The sequence below is a fragment of the Dipodomys merriami genome, unplaced genomic scaffold (assembly GCF_024711535.1).
Source record: "Dipodomys merriami isolate MVZ:Mamm:240054 unplaced genomic scaffold, mDipMer1.0.p SCAF_26, whole genome shotgun sequence".
NCBI classification, from domain to species: domain Eukaryota; kingdom Metazoa; phylum Chordata; class Mammalia; order Rodentia; family Heteromyidae; genus Dipodomys; species Dipodomys merriami.
Window position 1 is genome coordinate 17,055,982 of NW_027204048.1, and position 19,601 is coordinate 17,075,582.

Consider the following 19,601-nt stretch of genomic DNA (forward strand, 5'->3'; position numbering starts at 1 on the left):
GAGGCTGAGATCTGAGGATCATGGTTCAAAGCCAGCCCAGGCAGGAAAGTCCGTGAGACTCTTGTCTCCAATAAACCACCAGAAAACCTGAAGTGGAGCTGTGGCTCAAGCTGAAGAGCTGAGGGACAGCACCCAGGCCCAGAGTTCAAGCCCCACAACTAAAAAAAAAAAATGGGGGGGGACTGATTCAGATACCTCTAGCCTCATCAACAGATCAACCCACTGATGGATTCATAATCTGATATGCTATTGGGAGGTGACAGAAATATAAGGGTGGGCCTTGGGTGAAAGGAGCAGGTCCTTAAAGATGTCCTTGGGGGCTCCAGTTGTTCCCCCCTAACTGCTTCCCTCCCCACAAAAAAAAACCCGTTAACAGTGCTAAGTGACCATGGTCTGAAACCATGAGCTGTAGAGTTATTTTTCTCAGGTATTTCGTTGCAGCAACAGGAAAGTGACTTAAAAACACAAGAAAAAGAGAAGGAAGGGCTAGAAGCAGGAAAAAAAAATACAAAGTCGGAGTAAAGTATCTCCAAGGCCTTCTCCTACCTCAGGTCTCAGCAAAGGTTCCTAAAATGAACCCAGAGTATCTAAACACTTGTCCTCCTATTAGCTGGTCCTGGAAATCTTTTTCTATTGTTTGCCTTTACGGTTACTTTTGTTACTTAACAAAATTAAACATCAATTTTATTCCTTGTTAGATTCCAACAAAAAGTACAATGGACTTGAATGAAATGAAGTGAAAACAGTTAATATAAAGCCTGTCCGACTCAAAGCAAATAGTCATGTTACTGACTTTCTATAAGCAAACAAAAACAGGCAAAGCAAAGGTTCAAAAGTATATGTGGCTTATTTGTGGTTATCACTAAAATAGAAACAACCAAGCAAAAATTGTTTCATAGCAATTGGCAAACTTTAATATTCAAGAAAAATGAAGTCCATCATACACATTAAAAAAGTAGGAAAGTTCATGCAGACATGAAGCTTCCAATTCAGCCTTTTGGCAACTGCTCAAATGCGTATTACATATAAATACAGTGCACAGTACAGTTCCCGAACCTCATCATCCCACACTGTGATTTATACAGCTTGTTTTATATTTTCTCAGCCCCCCCGCTTGCTTCATAGGATCTTAAATCTGCACCACTTCAGAATATAGAAATTAAAAGAGGCAAGCACAATGATCGCTTTATGAAAACATGAGCATGTGTACAGAGCTGTTTTAAGAAAAATGAAAAACTTTAAGGCTTATACATTTTAGTAGCTAGGACTGAACTTAAGAATACAATTTTCCAGTGACACGTCTATTACTGAAACCACATCGTCAAGTTATAAATGCAAAAGTTACTCAGAGAAAAGGTGAGGCAAATTTGTATAGGACATTTAAAGTTGGGAGGGAGAAATTATAAACCAATGAGATAAGTGATTTCAGAGTTAACTAAATATACACAACTTAGAAGTACCTGGAACATTAAAAAAACAAACAAACACCAGTGTTAAGCTGTTTTTGCCTTTACGAAGAAAATATTTGTTTGGATATAGGTTGTAAAAAAAAATGCTAATCTGACTGAAAAGCATTTCTAAATTACTCAGAAACAGCATGCATTCCCTGCCTTTCAATGAATGTATTTTTAAGTATTTCTATTTATTTTAGGCTTTTTTTCCTTGAAAAAAAAATAAATGGGGGCGGGGGATGTCTTCCCATGCAATTTCATTTCATTCAGAGTAGTAATGAGAATTCCCACCAAATGAACTTTGCCAGGAACGAAAAGGGACAAAAACCAAGCCAGAGTGAAAAAGGAAAAGCAACAGTGACAGAGGTTGCAAGGTTCTCTACCTAACCTGAGGTCAGGTCACTCTCATGGAGCGCTCCACTGCGTACCGGGAGTAAGGAAAGGTCGCAAAGGCCCTTCAAGCACACGCTCCCTTCTCAACTAGAAAGATTCCAACCCCGCAGTGACTCCCAGAATCCACAACAGAGGGCAGAAAACGTGTGAGTACACATCCCTACTAAAATGTAACACACTACTAGCACATTATTAAGATTGTCCATCTGATCCAAATTGCCACCAAAGTTTCTTAAAGCAATCACAATTATCTGTGAAAATATTCAACATGATCTTTTCTCCAAGAAAAGGTTAAATTATTAGTAATCTTTTGCTTTCCAAGCGACTGGAAACAGTAACAAACTCAAAAAAAAAATTAAAAACAAAACAAAACAAGAAAACCTCCCTCAAATAAAGATCTGCTAGAGGTAGAAATTTAAAGCAGCATACACATTGTTTAAACTCCATCTGTCAGGGAACAAAACTGATGTTAATCTGAAATTACATGAATGGCTGCTGTTCACTGTATTGAAGACATAAACCATGGCAGTAATCCATCCCTGAATTTCATATTCAAAATTCTCCACAGTAATACCATTATGACTGTTTTTATTAGATAACTGTTTAAAACTAAAAAAGTGCTTGCTTTCATAATCCAGATCTTTTTTTAAAAAAGACATTATTGTAAACATGATAGCGACAATCAATCATTTCAGTTTTGAAATCGTGAATTTCAAATGGGCAGATTTTTGTCCTTGTTATTCTGGTTTCCTAGCACTACTTGGAAAAAAGGCTTTTGCACCTTGCTTAGAATGCTGAGATCTCACACATTTCAAAATGGTCCATGGTAAGAATGCTTCCACAAAGTGTTCAGTTTTAGTGTGGCTAAACTTCATTTCTCAGTTACCTGAGTATATTTTCCTGACCTGAATGTATTTTACAAGTAAATTTAGCATTTCATAAAAGTGAAATGAAATGTTTGATGCATTTCTAAATTCAACTGAGCTAGAAAAAAAGTTAACTAATTTGAATGGATGATCAAAGAGTGGAAACACATTTTATGTATAGATTGCTTAGGTCCAATGTGAACTAAAGTCCCAATTCCAGATGTTGAATGTGACGGAGGATCCTTAGACTCTTCTAAAAATATCGAGTGCAATGCATACAAAATAATAATAAAAAAAAGTAGATTATAGACTTCAATACTATCAGTCATTAATACGGCAGACTTGCAAGAGACAGCTTCATGAAGACATTGGAGTTTAGGGTTTTTCCCTACTTAAAAGACAATAATGGGCTTCAAGGAATAGTGTCCTTGAAGACATTTCCTCCATTTTTACTTGTGTAGTACAAATCTGCATGGCATAGTATATTTCTGAAAAAAGCAATAGACATTATTAAGAAAATAGACACTATTTCTAAATCTTGTAAGGAATAAGAAGGCACCGCTGATTTGAGGTTGTGTCCTGTCATCACTGATAGTTGATTTTCATTGTTTATTTCAGCATTTATTCTTTCTAAAGACCTTTACTGTGGTTTACGGACCACAAACAGGACACATTCATAGTAGTATTTCATCATAGAGAGATCATTCACAGTATATGTTGATAACACAGATTCTTTTTCCACCTGCAATGCAAACAAAAACCATGATGATGAAGATCGCAATGACAATACCACCAGCAAATACTGAGCCAGTTGTAAGTGGCAAGCACCACCGTAAGTGTATCGCTTACTACAAACTGCCCCCATGAGACTGGTCCTATCAGTAATCACACCATAAAAAGAATATCTTAATCTGCTCAAGGTTACCACCAATACGTGGTACTTCTAAATTGATGAACAACTGAAATACAATAGCAAGATTGTCATAAACCCTTATTTAACATACATGATTAAAAAGAAAGAAAGTAGAGAATTCTATTCCTTTTACACAGGGACACTCCCTTTCCACTCCTCCAGAGCCTTGTCTATGCATACCTATTAGTTACAGCTTATCAAGGCCAATATTATAATGACAAACTAGTATTTATAGAAAGCCTTCTTCACCAGCAATTATTATTTTCCTTGATATATATTTTCCCATCTTTATAATTTGGAAAACTATGTACATAAACTAGCCTCACTTTATGAACGAGAAAATAAGAGACTTTAAAAACCAAAGCCAGAACATGTCCTATCTACATTCTTTAAATACTTTGAAAGTTAAAACTTGGGCCACATCTCATTCCATCCTTACCTCTAGCTGGAATCCATATTGCAGAACAACATTTTTTATATCCTCATAGCTCAATTCTATAGAAAGTTCATTTGCCAAGTTTTCAAAATGGTACAGTAGAGGACCTACGGTTTAAAGATACATCGATGAATTACTTGAACACAGTAAGCAAGTACTAGTAGCTATGTTAGACTGAATTCCAAGTTAATTAAATTGAACAGTGGATGATACAAAAATGAACAAGTGAAGAACCATACATCTGCTGAATGATCCAGACCTCTGATACTGGCCCAGAAATGTCTGCGAGCTGCGCTTACACTCAAGGGGAATAAATCCCTATATATAACTGCCCCGCAGTGTGATTATCCACATAGTAGGCCTTCATCTGTAACTCTTCAGTTACTGAGAGAGTAGCTGAATCAGAGAATGTTAAGTCCCCAAATTCCAAAGGCATACAGTAATATAGTTCTATAAGCAAATGCAAAACTGCAGTTACAAACTAGTTATCGCATGAAACAGAAGGATCTCACGCTAGCCTGGATAAGAAGGTACAGATAAGCTGAAAGAAAGGCTTCCAGGAAGGAGGGGACTTAAGCATGGAATTTGTGCAGTGTTTATGCTTCAGATAACTCAGCTACAAACTCCTAATTGTGCCACAAATGGTTTCATGTGTATCTTGGCCTTAGTGTGGAAAATAATCTGAGATTTTAAAAAAATTATTCCTCTAACTTATGTTAAGGATTCTATTTGTGAAATGTTAACTTTCCAAGTATTTTTAATGAGTACTATGCATAATCCTTAAAGAGTAACTGGTCAAGAAACCTAGATGTTGATGCAGAAGTCTATACATAATCCTTAAAGAGTAACTGATCAAGAAACCTAGATGCTGGTGCAGAAGTCTGTTTGCTGGTGAAAATATGGAGAAGTAAAAGGGGTATGGAAAGCTGAGGACAAGATCCTACTATAGTAATCCTAATCCAAATGAACAATGAAGTTCAAGCAACTTTTCCCCATCCAGGGGCATCTTCCATTGTTTAGGGACAATTTTAGTTGATATAACTAGGACTGAAATCTAGTAGGAAGAAGCCAGGGATGCTGGTACCAGCTGGTAGGTATGGAAAGACACCATTAATCCTGCCTCACATATTGGTAAGTGTCAACAGTTAAGAAACTTTGGGATACAGACTTAGAAACCATTCCAGAGCTATTGAAGATTGAAGTTTCATTGAGTCACAACACTGATACCAGTATTCAGGATCATGGTTTGAGACCAGCCTAGGCAAAAAGTTAGCTAACACCCCATCTTATCATTGGGCATGGTAGGATGTCTATATCCCAGCTACTCAAGCAAAGGTAGAAAGATGATGATCCCGGGCCAGCCTGAGAGAATACAAGACCTCATCTGAGAAAGGAAGCAAAAGACGGGAGAGATGGCTCAAGTTTTAGAGCACTTTTGTCCAGCACGTGCAAGGCCATGATCTCAAGACCCTCCCCACAACCACAGATTCAACATTTAGAAAGACGGGATGCAGACGAGAGGGTGACATGGCTGAGTCCGGCTGCCCTTTCCCTTTCACAGCTCCTGCTAGTCCTAGTCCTCAATATAGCTGCATTGGAAGGTAGGGACAGTAAGGAGGTAGTTAGAGGTGGTTCTAAGAGTGGGATCCAGTACATTTAGTGTCCTCCTAAGAGACAGCGGAGAGTTGACTGCAGTTGTTTGGTTTTGTGGGGGATTTGTTTTAGTCATTTGAGGTTGGGAGTATGCTCTCTTGCTTCTTATTCTCCACCCCCATACCCAGATCAATAACAGCTGTGTGAAACTCACCAGGAAAGCCTTACCAGACATCAACAGGGAAGTGAGGTTGATTTTTAAGAGAACATTTTTTTTTAGCATCCATGAATAGTCCAGGGTGGCCTTGTGATAATTCTGTAGATACGTGTGCCTTCAGAAAATTCACCCTGTCCATGATAATCCCCATACCTCTCCTTCCTAAATAGTTTTGAGTCTTACTATGCTAGCTTCATATAAAGATATGTAATATACTTCAATCTTCAATCCCTTTAACCCCATCCCCTCCGCCAACCAGGACATCCCCCTTTTTCATTCATATTCCATCCAGCTGACACTTTACTCTTAGACCTCCAACCTCCAGCCCCCAGGACCGTGAGGGAGTACACTTCTTTTGTTTAAACTAGCCAATCTGGTATCCTGTTGTAGCGCCTTTGCTAACTAATAAAAAGGTGAAGGAGTTCTCCCAGTAGGTCAGCTGGGATAATCCAAGCAGACCACGGAACTGAAAGGGTATCAGGAAGTTAAAGTCATTATTTTCTTCAGACATACAGACTTTAAACGCTGTCCTAAACTCAAGTAAGACAAGACATGCTTGGAACGCAAAAGATACCTGGATCAGAGATTCAGATAGAGAATTGAAAAAAACAGTGAAAGCCACATTAACTGGTTAACAGGAAAGACTTAAGTACATGGCATTAAAAAAAAAAAACAAAAAAACAAGATACCAGTACTGAAGAAAAATTTTGGATTCTGAGATTTTTTTGGAGAATATTTCTCTAACTTACGTTAAGGATTCTATTTGTGAAATGTTAACTTTCCAAGTGTTTTTAATGAGTTTGCTGTTTCCATTGTTCTAAGTCTCAAAATTAGTTTGAAATATTCCCATATCCGAGTTCTTAGGATTGTAGCTGCTCTTAACTGGTCCTATGGAATTCTGAAGTCAGGAAGACTACTACTTAGTCCAGGTGGTAAAATCTCTCTGGAAAAATAATACAGTTTAAAAGTCAGCAAGATGCTACTGATGGCTCATGCTTGTAATCGTAGCTACATAATGGCTGAGATCTAAAGATTTTGGTTTGAAGGGAGGAAAGCCCATGAGACTCTTATCTCCAATTAACCACCAAAAAGCTGGAAATACAGTTGGAACTCAGTGTACAGCAGTTACCTCTGAGTGAAAAGGCCAAGCAAAAGTGCAAGGCTGTGAGTTCAAGTCCCAGTACCAGCACCAAAAACAAAACAAAACAAACAACAAAAAAACAGGTGACAGAATGTCAACAATAAAACTAGATCTAAGCTGAAAGCCAAGATTCAAAATCATGTGTGTCTGTCCTATAACACTCTATAAACTTCACTTTGAAAGCCTTTAGTCTACCATAATGTCTTTCTCAACAGTTTATAGATCTCACTATAGTCAAGACACTTACACTGAGATTCCATTACACTCTTTGTTTTAGAAAGAGAAGTAGTAATTCTTACAGATTCCAGTTGGGTTATCATGTCATACTCATCATTAATTTTTATCAGCAAGCAATAAGATACAGCACAAGTTTTTTGCATAAATTAAATTGAATTTCTACTTGTTCTCAAACTCCAGATAGAAAAGTAACACAGATGTATTAGGGAGGAGGCTTCCATTGGAAAGCTCAAACTTTTCCTCCAAATGCTTCAATAAGTAAGACAAATGGCTTGGGTTTCTACTTTTTGGAGGTACTGACTCTAGGATGTTGTCTAAAAGAAATAGGTCCCATGGTTTCCCTTATTTGCAATATCTAGTATAGGTATGAGTCAAGCGGAAAAGGTCAGATAATGTGATGTTAGGAAAATGAACCCTTAAATATGTATTTTAATGTTTTCGTTTCTTTCATGCATGTGTTTCTAACGCATTTATAAGATTATTTCTTTGTTGCTTTGTATGTCCCTCCCCCACAGTGTAACCCCCGCTTTCACTATATTTGATGTCAGTATAACATGTGGAGGAGATGGGGACAAACAAGTCGTTTAAGGATTCAGGTGGACCTGTTGCAACAATGAGAAGTACAAAATGTCATGTCAAAACCAGCTTTACAATGTTGGTGTGGGGGGGGAGGGGGGTATAATTGGGTGGGGGGAGGGGGGTAAAATTGGGTGGGGGGAGGGGGGAGGCGGGGAAGGGAAGTGAAGGGTAAACAAAGGAGGAGGCTGCAATGCTTGGTAAGAAATGTATGCATTATCCTGCCCATGTAATTGTAGCCCCCCTGTACAGTATGTTCTCAAATAAAATAAAATACAATTAAAAAAAAAAAAAAAAAAAGAAAATGTAGAGGTTTTTAAACATGTATGGCTCATGTAAGATTCATGAACATATGGAATTGTAAACTCACCAAATGTAAAAACTGCTGTAAGTACTCAGATTAATGTATAAAAGTTTGTAATAAACACTGAAGCACTCACCAAGATTTATCCATATTCCACCGGGCTTGAGTATTTTCCATATTGTGTCAATATAATCAATTACATTATGAGCTGTGTCTATGAAGAAACAGGTGGCAATACAGTCCCAAGTATCTAATAAAAAAATAAAATAAAATCACTGTCTTTTTTCTTTTTCCTTTAGTTACTGCCTTAAATTTGGTTATTTCTTATAAAATACTGGTATTTTATTTAACTACAGGGTCACAGAAGCTACCATCCTTTTATCAGCATAATAATTAATGTAACCAAATAATCATTTATGGGAGATAATTCTGTAGTTCATAATGAAGGTTTTATCAATAAGCTAATAAAAAGCACTCAGATAATTAGATAGATATTAGATATTTTTAAGAGTGTTAACATCTACTTAGCTTCCAGCCTTAGTCTATTTTGTGTGTATGTGTGTGTGTGCTGGACACAGGCCACACACTGAGCTAGGCTCACATCCTCTAGCCTTCGCTAATATCTATTAAGATAAAACAAGATATTTGAATTTTTAAATTCTGATTTAATCCAGAGCTAACCACGGATTCTGGCAGACTCCAGAAACAATGTAGGTATTCATGGCCAATTTGAGAAATGAATGACATCAAGAGACCTGAACACCCACCCCGACAACTTGGGATAATCTCCAGGGACCAAGGGGCCAGGAGCACACAGAAGCAGGATACGACACCTTGTGAAGGCTGTGGCTGGGCGGAGGGACAGGGGACAGGATTGGGGTCACCAGATTCCACCAAGGCTTCCTACACCCTCTGCTTCCTTACTTTATCCAGCATGTACACTCTTCAGTCTGTCTCCAAGTACAGAGGACCAGTTGCCCTAATCTTTTTGGTGGTGGTGGTCCTGGGGCCTGAACTCTGGGCCTGGGCGCTGTCCCTCAGCTCTTCAGCTCAAGGCTAGTGCCCTACCACTTAAGCCACAGCGCCTCTTCCAGCTTTTTCTGCTTATGTGATGCTGAGGAATCGAACCCAGGGCCTCATGCATGCGAGGCAAGCACTCTACCACTGAGCCACCTTCCCATCCCAGCATTCTACCACTTTTGAGCCAAAGTGTCACTTCCAGTTTTTGAGTGGTTAATTGGAGGTAAGAGTCCCATGGGGATTTTTTTTACCCAGGCTGGCTTCAAACCACAATCCTTAGAGCTCAGCCTCTTGAGTAGCTAGGATTACTGGAGTGAGCCACTGGTATCTGGCAAGGTTGCCCTAATCTTAAGAATTCAGGGGAAAATATATCTATATAGCAAGATAACTACATATATATATATATAAATATATATATATATCTACATATCAATATAGCTCAAGTGGTAGAGGGCCCACATAGCAAGCTGAGCTTTTGAAACTACGGTACAGAGAAAATTAAATATATAAAATCTTTCTAAATGGTCACCCCTGCTCTAAATCCTCTCTCCAAGAGCTTCTCGGCTCCACCTTTGCTGTGGCCTCCAAGTCTGTTCACCAATGCTCTCTGCTTTCTGATCTCCCCCCATCTTGCCTTCTACTTCCTACAGAACAAGCAGTCTTGCCACCATTTCCCTAGTCGGTCCCACTGACGGTAACATTTTTCCCCAAGTCCATCAATGCCTTGACTTCTTGTCTTCTCAAGTCATGGCATGCTTCTTTCCGTGTCTGCTCTTAACTGCCCTTCCCAGATAACGCTATGCACTAGTCCCTCCCAAGCTGCCCTTTATCCCAATTCCCAACTTTCTTTTCCTGCATATTATTGTAATTGTTATTGTTTCTCTCCCCTTCCTAGAGTTTTAAATATCCTGTGGATAGGGACTTTTTTGCTCAATCTGGCTTCCAATGCCAAGAACACAACTGCTATTTGGTAGACACTCAACAAGTATTGTTACAGAATGACCTTGATGACTCCAGCACTCTGGCTCTCTATTTCTGTCAGCCCGTCCCCTCTCATTTCCCATAGCTACTTCCCTTCTCTAATACCTAGCTGCTTTCCACAGCTTGCTAGACAAAAGTCCAACTCAATTGGACTATAAATGTCTTCTACAATCCCTATCAAACAACATACTTTCTAGTCTTATTTCCCATTAGATCTCTTCCCACACCAGTCCAGATGTGCTGTTGTCCCTGATTACCTTATTCTTTGTACCTCTGCTAATCTCAAATACTGTCTTCTTATCCTTCAAGGCACAGTCTAACTACAAAAAGTTCCCTTCTCATACTAGCTTACTTCCACATTTATTACAATCAGTATACACCTGAGATTTGCTTTCATGTTGTCTTACATTAACAGATGCAACAGCTTCTACATTTAATTGAAGATATGTGTTTCCATTTCCCATCAGCGTCTTACACAAGACCCTGGAAATATTCTGAAGTGTCCCTGCTTTCCATTATATTCTACCACTAGTGAATGACCAAACCATTGGCTCATAAAGCTTAAAGGACAAGACCTTTCAAAGGCTTACTCAGAACTTACTGCATTCTGAATAAATCTCCTGAAAATCTCCTGCTGTCATAGAAAAGTTAGAACCAGGAGGAAGACTGTGGGGATCAACGTCAGGGAAAAAGATGGGGCGAATCTGATCAGCTGATCTCCGGTTATTGCTAAATTGATGGATCCAGGGATAAAGTTTATATTTATTAATTTCAGAGCATCTGCAAAATATGAGCATATTAAGTCAGTGTTAACTAAAGATTTAACCAAGGAAATGAACCTTAAAAACTGCAATACAATTTGTTTGATTGAAGGCTTGCATACATGATTTGTTAGAACAGTACCAACACTATATACCCCACTAAGTTATCTGAAAATGTACATAAACATGTAGATGGAGCAACCAATCATGGATTAAGACAGAAAAAAATTAAAGTCAGATATAAATGCGTTATTTATTCAAATTTATAAAAATGCATTTTTTAATTTCAAAATCAAGAAAAACATACTACTAAAAAATACTGGCTTTATGTACAAATTTACCTTCTACTTAGCTACTTTGTACAACCCTCTTCTCCCTTCCTACTAACCCCCTAAAACTCACACTGCCACCTGAGACAAAATATTATTTACACAGGCAGCTACTTGTTCTGTTCTTCTGACTTTAAAAATAGATAACTTGTTCTACTACCTTTTCTGATAGAGGCCACAGAAGTTCTGAGATCCTTCCAACTCAAGTCATGTGAGTATACTTGGCCATTTAATATGAACTCCATTAAGGAAAAGAGTTATGATGCTATCCTGAACTCTTATTCCACTAAAGAAACGAAAGGATGAAGAAGTTTGAGGACCGATGAGAAAATACTCTTTCCTATGTCACAGTTTCATTAGTCTATGGTTCTGTACTGAAAGCATTTCCGTTTCATAGAATGCTCACTTTCTAAAGGCATTTACTTGCCAAGTTTCAACATTCTCTTCATTAGGCAGTACTGGTTAAAGTGGTCATTTGTATACGTTTAACATAAATAGGATCCATATATGTCATGCTCAAGTATTACATACTTCTCTTCAAATTCATAATTGTTCAAAAATAAATCAACCTGATTGTGAGATATTACTATTTCCAGCAAAAAATAAAAGAAATACCTGTTGAGTACAAAGTTGGAAGAAAAGAGCATAAAAAAACTCCATTCATTTCCTTGACAAGCATAACCTAGCATAGCTATTTCCCAGGCCAGTCTTCCTAGTCCAGCACCAGGTACCAGAATAGTTACTTTAGAAGGAACCCTGAAATGAAATAAGGCAATTATGTCCAACCCCTCAAAGGAAAAAAAAAAAAGGCAAAATCCACATTAACAACTAAAACCTCAATTACTCAATAATAAGTTCACTAGGACTCTGGTTTCCTAAAAGTTGAGATACACGTCTCCTAAGTATGAATTTTTTTAAAGAATAAGGAATTATCATGTACTCAGATATTAGGTGACATTTTATTCCCCCTCAATTTTTTTTTTTCTCCAAAAGGAGTTACTTTCCTTGTGAAAGCTCAGGAAATCAACTCATACTCCTTACATGAAGCTTCGGACAGCTGTCTTAAATTATCCCCAAGTGATCCCAACTGCGTGAGAAATTTCAACAGCATTCTTCCATCATGATATAAAGCTATTTTACTTCTAAGCTTTAAGGATAATAAAATAACATAACCAGAAGAGATTAAATATATTTAGATTTCTAGATGTCAGGTCTATCTCTAAAACTGTATTTCAGGAAGGGCATGCATTTATGAGGAAAATGGTCAACTGCCTTTTATTTCTGTTTTCTCTTTTTTTTTCTCTCCTCAATTTTTGCTTTGCTGTTCTGTGTCAGAGCCTTCCTAGTGCTAGAAGAGAACCACCTGCTCATTGAGCATTTATGCACAAACTAACTCAGAGATTCACAACTACATTCATCTCCATGTAGTGGCACCACCTTGCTCTTGTATTTTCCCTTGGCAATATTCCTTCAACCTGAAGGAAAAAGGGGGGTGGGGTGGGGGATGCTTCAGCAAAACGATCTTTACTTTTTCCTTCTTTCTTTTTATTTTTTTCCTTTTTGCTATACCGGGGTTTGAACTAAGCTCAAGAATTTGGGCAAGAAAAGTAATCTTGAGAATAGTAAAATAATAGTCTTCTAGAAAAGAGTCTAATCAGCTGGCATCATACCAATTAAAAAGGAATTTCACAGCAAGGAACTGGTGGCTCTCACTTGTAATCCTAGTTACTCGGGAGGCTAACATGGCAGTTCGGAGGTCTGAAGCCTGCACAGGCAAGAAAAGGCTGTGAGATTCCATCTCCAATTAACCAGCAAAACGGTGGACTGGAAGTGTCATGAAAAGCACCAGCCATAAACAACACAACTGAGTGTGAGGCCCTGAATTCGACCTGACAGAAGTGAATGTGCAAATGCACACTCACACACACACATACATACACACACACAGAATTTTACTGTATTCCCTAATGTGTTAGCACTCAAATCTAATTTAAAAACTTACTATTTTGTACAATTCCATCTTTTAAACTATTATGAGCTTTAAAACTGGCAGGATCAAACAGCAAAGGGCATTCTCTACTAATAGGCTATATGATAACATGTGCATTATAGACTTTGAAATGAAAGAGATATAAACAGCTCTCTGGGGCTTTAGGAAATTTCCATGGTATTGTACAGTACCATAAATACATTGAAAATATGTTTCTATAAATATATATATATATATACATACACACTTCACTGTTGGATTTTATATAGAAAAAAACAAAAGCTTGTTAAACATGACTTCTGACAAAAAGATCTAAAATAATTAGTAAGATGTCCTTCAATACTAATACTATGAAGCCATATAATAATATTCATGAATAGAGGGATTTTAGTGAAACTAGACCAAGGGTTCAATCCTCTGTCCGTTTCTCTCTCTCTCTCCAGGGGTTCAATCCTCAGTGTGTGTGTGTGTGTGTGTCTCTGTCTCTCTGTCTCTATCTCTCCCCCCCTCCCCCCCCCCACACCAGCCACAAAGGCAACCTACCCCGGGTCTCATTCTCACCTGTCACTTCCTACCAGACCCACTAAAAGTCCTATGCTCCATAATTAGAATTGTCTCCTTTTTCTGAGTTCCTGAATACTCTGTCAAAATATGGATTTTCATCCCCTACTCTTAAGCCTTTGAGTGGGTGATCACCACTAAATAAATAAGGGCTAGGGATATAGTTTATATAGTTTATAAAATTTGGTGATGGAAGAATTCTTCTCTGGCATTTGCAAAGCAATTTGATCCCCTGAACCACAAAATAAAATTAAAATTAAAACAATGCAACTGCAAGGAAAAGATCTGAAAATAAATTCATAGAGTAATAAAAGTTAAAAGCCAGAATTGGAGTTATGGTAGAGTGCCAGCCATGAGGAGAAAAAGCCAAGCAAGAGACCTAGGATCTGAATTTAAGCACCAGCACCAGCACACATAGAAAAATAGCTACTAATCAATTTCTACATAGTTATTGACCAAGGTTAAAAAAAAGCTATCATGGAAGTGGCGCTGTAGCTCAAGTGGTAGAGCACTCGCCTTGAGCTGAAGAGCTGAGGGACAGTGCCCAGGCCCAGAGTTCAAGCCCCACGACCGACCAAAAAAAAACAACAACAACAAAAAAAAAAATGTAAGGGAAAAAAAGCTATCATACAGAAATTAACTTTAAAATCTTCTGCTAATAATGGCACCAATAATTTAATGAGAAGCTAATTTTATGACTATTACAAAAATTTTCACAATCACAATCAACTAACTCTATATGCCTAATTTGAAATAAAAAATGTAATTGTACTATATACATGGCTGCTATTAAGAGGTTATTACCCAACCATGAAAGAATTAGCAGGCTAAAAGACCTACAAATTACATGCATAATTAACACAGTAAAAATATTACATATACATATATTTGAAAACAAAACAAAGGGACTGAGAACATGGCTTAGTGGTAGAGTGCTTGCTTAGCATGCATGAAGCTCGGTTTCGATTCCTCAGCACTACATTAACAGAAAATACCAGAAGTAGCACTGTGGCTCAAGTGGTAGAGTGCTAGTCTTGAGCAAAAGAAGCTCAGGGACAGTGCTCAGGCCCCAGGACAAAAAACCAACAACAACAAAACTAACGTAATAAAAAGTTCCACTAAAAAAGTGTGTGCATATATAACACATATGAATCTAATACACACTACTACAAATTTATAAATCCTTAGGAAGTCTAGGACATTTCTATAAAGGTATTTCTGTGGAGCAGAGGAGGACTATAAATTTAAGGATGATAAGACGCCAGGCTGAAACATATGATGAAACATGTCTGACCTCTGCTGGTGGAACACACACAAGTGGTTCTCTGAATCACAACCATTCTGTTCAACACAGCAAAACCACTAAAACACATGGCTACTGAAATACTTAAAGGGTATAAACTGATATATGTGGTAAATGTAAGCTAAAACCAGACTAAAAGGCTATACCAATGAACTATCCCATAAATGATTTTTATATTGATTACATGCTAAAATTATTTTAGACCTCTTGGGTTATTATAATTTCTTGTTTGTTTTACTTTTTATATGGCTACTCAAAAATTTTAAATTATATACGCACCTTGAATTTGTACAATGTCATGTCCACAAATTCTGAACAGTGCTAGTCTATACACATAAATTGTAAAAATCATTATACCAAGCAGGGATTGGAGGAGTAGTTTAGAGTGCCCAGGGCTCACATCTCCAGTTTCAAATAAACAAAATGAGCCAAAAATTTTCATATTATACTCAAAACCATTAAACCTTAAAACTGTACAAAAGAGTACAATGCGTTTTTCAGGCATAGTTAATAAACCAATGCAATAATTGAATGACAGAGCTACTGCATGCTAATGGTCATCTCCAAAGAACAGGGATTTACTCTCTGGTTTGCAGGTCCATTTCAACTTCACCAGTAATGTTTCTTTTTAAAGAAACAAATTTGAAGACAATTTGGCAAAATATCACGATCAAACAGACCTAAGTGTTGACATCTTTATTAATCATCACTAAAACTAGATTGGTTATCAACGCAGTGTCTAGTGCTTTCAAACATATGGTCACAATTTCCCTCATCATTCTCTCCCAACAAAGAACTTACTTTTGGCAAGACAACTTCTCACTGATCTCAGAAGTGATTTTCCTCATCTAAGTCTACAAGGCTTTTACAAACCCACAGAAACTCACTTTCAGTTATGACCTTATCAATATGAATTATCATCTTACCTATCTCTCTCAGGTGTCAAAAACCTTGGATTCACATCCCTCTGCTTTCGGCCCTGCAATCATATACCTGTTACTAGCTTATACCCCAAATTCTTTGCTTGGTCCAGAGTTGTTTCTGTAAATAAAAGTGCAAGGGGTACACACAGCCAAACCCATCTGCCTGTCCATCCAAGTTTTGGGCTTCATTCCCATAACAACCTAAGTAGTCCCCACAGAGATTTCACTACCTATATAGCACAAACCATTTACTACCTGGCAGTTCGATTTTTTTCCAAACCCTGATGGAATGGACTGTGACCTTCTTTCTACACCAGTTCCCAGAGCTTCCTCAATCATCCACTGCATAATGGCATTACAATTGACCAAAATCGCAGTTAAAGGTATTTAATTATTTCTAATATTTTGCTACTACAATGTTACAATTAATGCCTTTCACGTGAACAGTTTCCACATACAGAAGTGCATCTGCAGAAGTTTCCTTAAAACTGAACTATTAGGAATCAAGTATATATGCATTTATATTTTGACAAGCATAGCAAAACAATTCATTCACCAGCAATATACTTCCTTTCATCCTAATAGTTCAAATAAAATGACATCTTTATGAAGTTTTATATTTACATTATCTTGTGAGATTAACAGTCTTGTCTTTCTTTTCTATGAACTATTTATACCATTCTTTACTACTGGGTCATTAATTGTGTCTTGATTTTATCACTGCATTATCACTCTATATTTATGAACACTTGAAATTTTGATTTGAAAAAAATCTGTACTACATATCTGTCTTTGGTGTAAGAGAGCATTTGGAATGAGGGAGAAATCTATTTTCAACCTCTAACATACTACAATTACTTGGCAGTTTTACATTTCCTCCATTTTCCCATAAAATGAATTCCCTCAGCTAACAGAATCCTGTTATAAATTATAACTCTCATACTCAAATCACTCCAGATTCTTCTAATGAAATAGGCTAATGAAATTAAGATCTAAAATATTACAGTTTAATAGTTTTGAGGATAAGAAAATGTTATGTCAGTCAGGCCCAAAATGCATCTCTTTCCTTAGCAACTATATGGTTTACAGAATTAAATTCTTAACTTTAAATGATTAAACACCTGAAAAATAAAAATCTCAATACATATTATTCTACAATGTTCATTTTGATTCATTTAAATGGTGAGTTTGTGTTTTTTTGAAAGGTGGTCTGCTAAACTTCCATGTGCAGCTACTCAAAATCAATTTAAAGCAAAAACCAGAGACTAGTAACTACTGAAGTGTTGAGACTTTCAGACAATTTAGATAGCATTTCCTTATTAACAAATAGACACAGTAATCTATGTGAGGCTACAAAGCTGCTTGTGCTATACAGACTCCAGCATATGCCTGGACAAACTGGACAAGCCACGAAAACACATCTACACAGAAAAAAAATGCTTTACTGATTAAAAAGTTAATTCCATGTGCATTTTAGTAAATACAAATTACCTCATCAGTATTAAGTATCACCTCATCTCCCTTTCCTAAATATGCCAAACGCTGACGTTCCATGTTAGACAACATCTCTTATTATAAAGAAAATTAGAAAAATTCAAATTACTCTTATTTTTCCTGTTTTGGGGAAAAGGGTATCAAACTCAGTGTCTCTAGTTTGCTAGAGCAGGATTTTCTACTTGAGTCATGCCCACAGCTCCCAAAATTTCAAATTTCAAGATAAAAAAAAAATTATGTTTTAAAAAGAAAAAGCTAGCCAGGCACCAGTGGCTTATACCTGTGATCCTAGCTACTCAGGAAGCTGAAATCTGGGATTGCAGTTTAAAGCCAGCCCAGGCAACAAAGTCAATGAGACTCTTATCTACAATCAACTACTGAAAAAGCTGAAATAGTTACAGCTCAAGCGGTAGTGTTAGCCTTGAGCAAAAAAAAAAAAAAAGCCCAGGGACAGCACCCAGGCCTTGAGTTCAAGCCCCAAGACTTACACCAAAAAATAAAACAAAGGAACAGAGGGAGGGAAGAAGGAAGGGAGGGAAGAAGGGAGGAAAAGACAAAGAAGGGAGGGAGGGAGGGAGGAAGGGGGGGAGGAAGGGAGGGAAGGAAGGAAGGAAGGAAGGAAGGAAGGAAGGAAGGAAGGAAGGAAGGAAGGAAGGAAGGAAGGAAGGAAAGAAGGAAGCAAGGAAGCAAGGAAGGAAGGAAGGAAGGAAGGAAGGAAGGAAGGAAGGGAGGGAGCAAGTGAGAGATGGGAAGAAAGGGTCAAGCCAAACCCAGCCTGAATATAGATCACATTGAATTCAAACAAGTAGGATTCTGGAAATTGAAAAAGCCAGATTTACCCAGAACCAACCTGGATTCCAAAGAACCACAAAAACCCCGGGGATTTGTTTTGCTTTGGTGAGACAGGGCCTTACTATGCAGCCCGGGTTGCCCTTGAACTTATCATCGTGCCGCAGCCTTCCAAGTGCTGGTTAACCAAAGAATTTCTGAGTTCATGTTCCTGGTAAAGTATTATTTTCTTTTCCCTATGCAGAATTAAATACGAAGAAAACCGTATCTAAGTCACCTCAAAGTCCAACTGCTGAGAAACAAAGGTAGGGGGGCCAACTGGGGAAAATGGGGAAGACTGCTTAATAGATACAGGGTTTTATTGGGGGTGGGGGGTGATAATACTCTGGAACTCTACAGGGTGGTAAACACAAATGTACCCGAGGTCCAGTGTTTCCCTACATGTTACCCAGCTGAGACGCTGCCGCCCCCAACAACTTTAAAAGCTAACTCTTAACAACATTGATGCCTCAATTCAATAAGAAAAACCATGCGTACAGAACACTCAACATGAAAGAGCCGTGTGCAACAGGCCCTCACCCCAGCTACCCAGGAGGCAAGGCAGGTGGATCACCTGCTTTCGGCCAGCCCAGGCAAAGTTAGGGAGACACTATCTGAAAAACAGAAGTACAAACCAAAGGACTCGGGACGTGATTTAGCACCAGGGTGAATCCCCAGAACTACAAAAGAAAAACAGCTCTTCAACACAGAAGATGTTCAAGCTCACTCATGTTAAAATAAATGTAAATTAAAATTGCCAACACAGCCAGGTCAGTGGCTCAGGTTTATAATTCTAGCTACTCAGGAGGCTGAGATCTGAGGATCTAAGTTTGAAGCTAGCCTAGGCAGGAAAGTGTGTCATCTCCAACCGGCCACCAAAGAGCCAGAAGTAGAGCTGTGTGTGGCTCAAGTAATACAGTGCTAGCCTTGAGCAAAAAAAGCTTAGGGGTAGCACCACAGTCTGGAGGTCAAGACCCACCACTGGCCAGAAACAAGTCAAAACAACAAACAAAATAATAACTCTGCCAAGACAGTTTCACAGACATCAGATTGGCAAATGCTCAAAGATTAACAACACAGTGCTTGATAGGGCAATTAGTAAACACATCCTTCCAGATACTGCTGATCAAATGGGCACTCAGGACAAGCTTTATAAGAAAATGCAGCCAATCACTGTGGCAGATAGACACTACGCTGGCTCTTCCGGTAGCACCACCTCCTGCTGTCCTTGTCTTTAATTTCCCCTTGCTCTGGGTGTACTTGGACTTGGGATCTGTTTCAAAT

The 19,601-nt window shown here is 38.0% G+C and overlaps 1 protein-coding gene across 1 annotated transcript in view; it reads right to left on the minus strand.

Moving 5' to 3' along the window:
• Positions 1 to 888: 888 nt before the first annotated feature.
• The window catches only part of Carnmt1 (carnosine N-methyltransferase 1), a 33,217-nt gene continuing 14,504 nt past the window's right edge, over positions 889 to 19,601 (minus strand). The window contains exons 4-8 of the mRNA XM_070035763.1: positions 11,834 to 11,974; positions 10,730 to 10,908; positions 8,264 to 8,377; positions 4,063 to 4,166; positions 889 to 3,452 (exon numbers count right to left, since the gene is read on the minus strand). Of these exons, the coding sequence (XP_069891864.1) occupies positions 3,351 to 3,452; positions 4,063 to 4,166; positions 8,264 to 8,377; positions 10,730 to 10,908; positions 11,834 to 11,974 (640 nt within the window). The 3' untranslated portion in view covers positions 889 to 3,350. The remainder of the gene's footprint in view (positions 3,453 to 4,062; positions 4,167 to 8,263; positions 8,378 to 10,729; positions 10,909 to 11,833; positions 11,975 to 19,601) is intronic.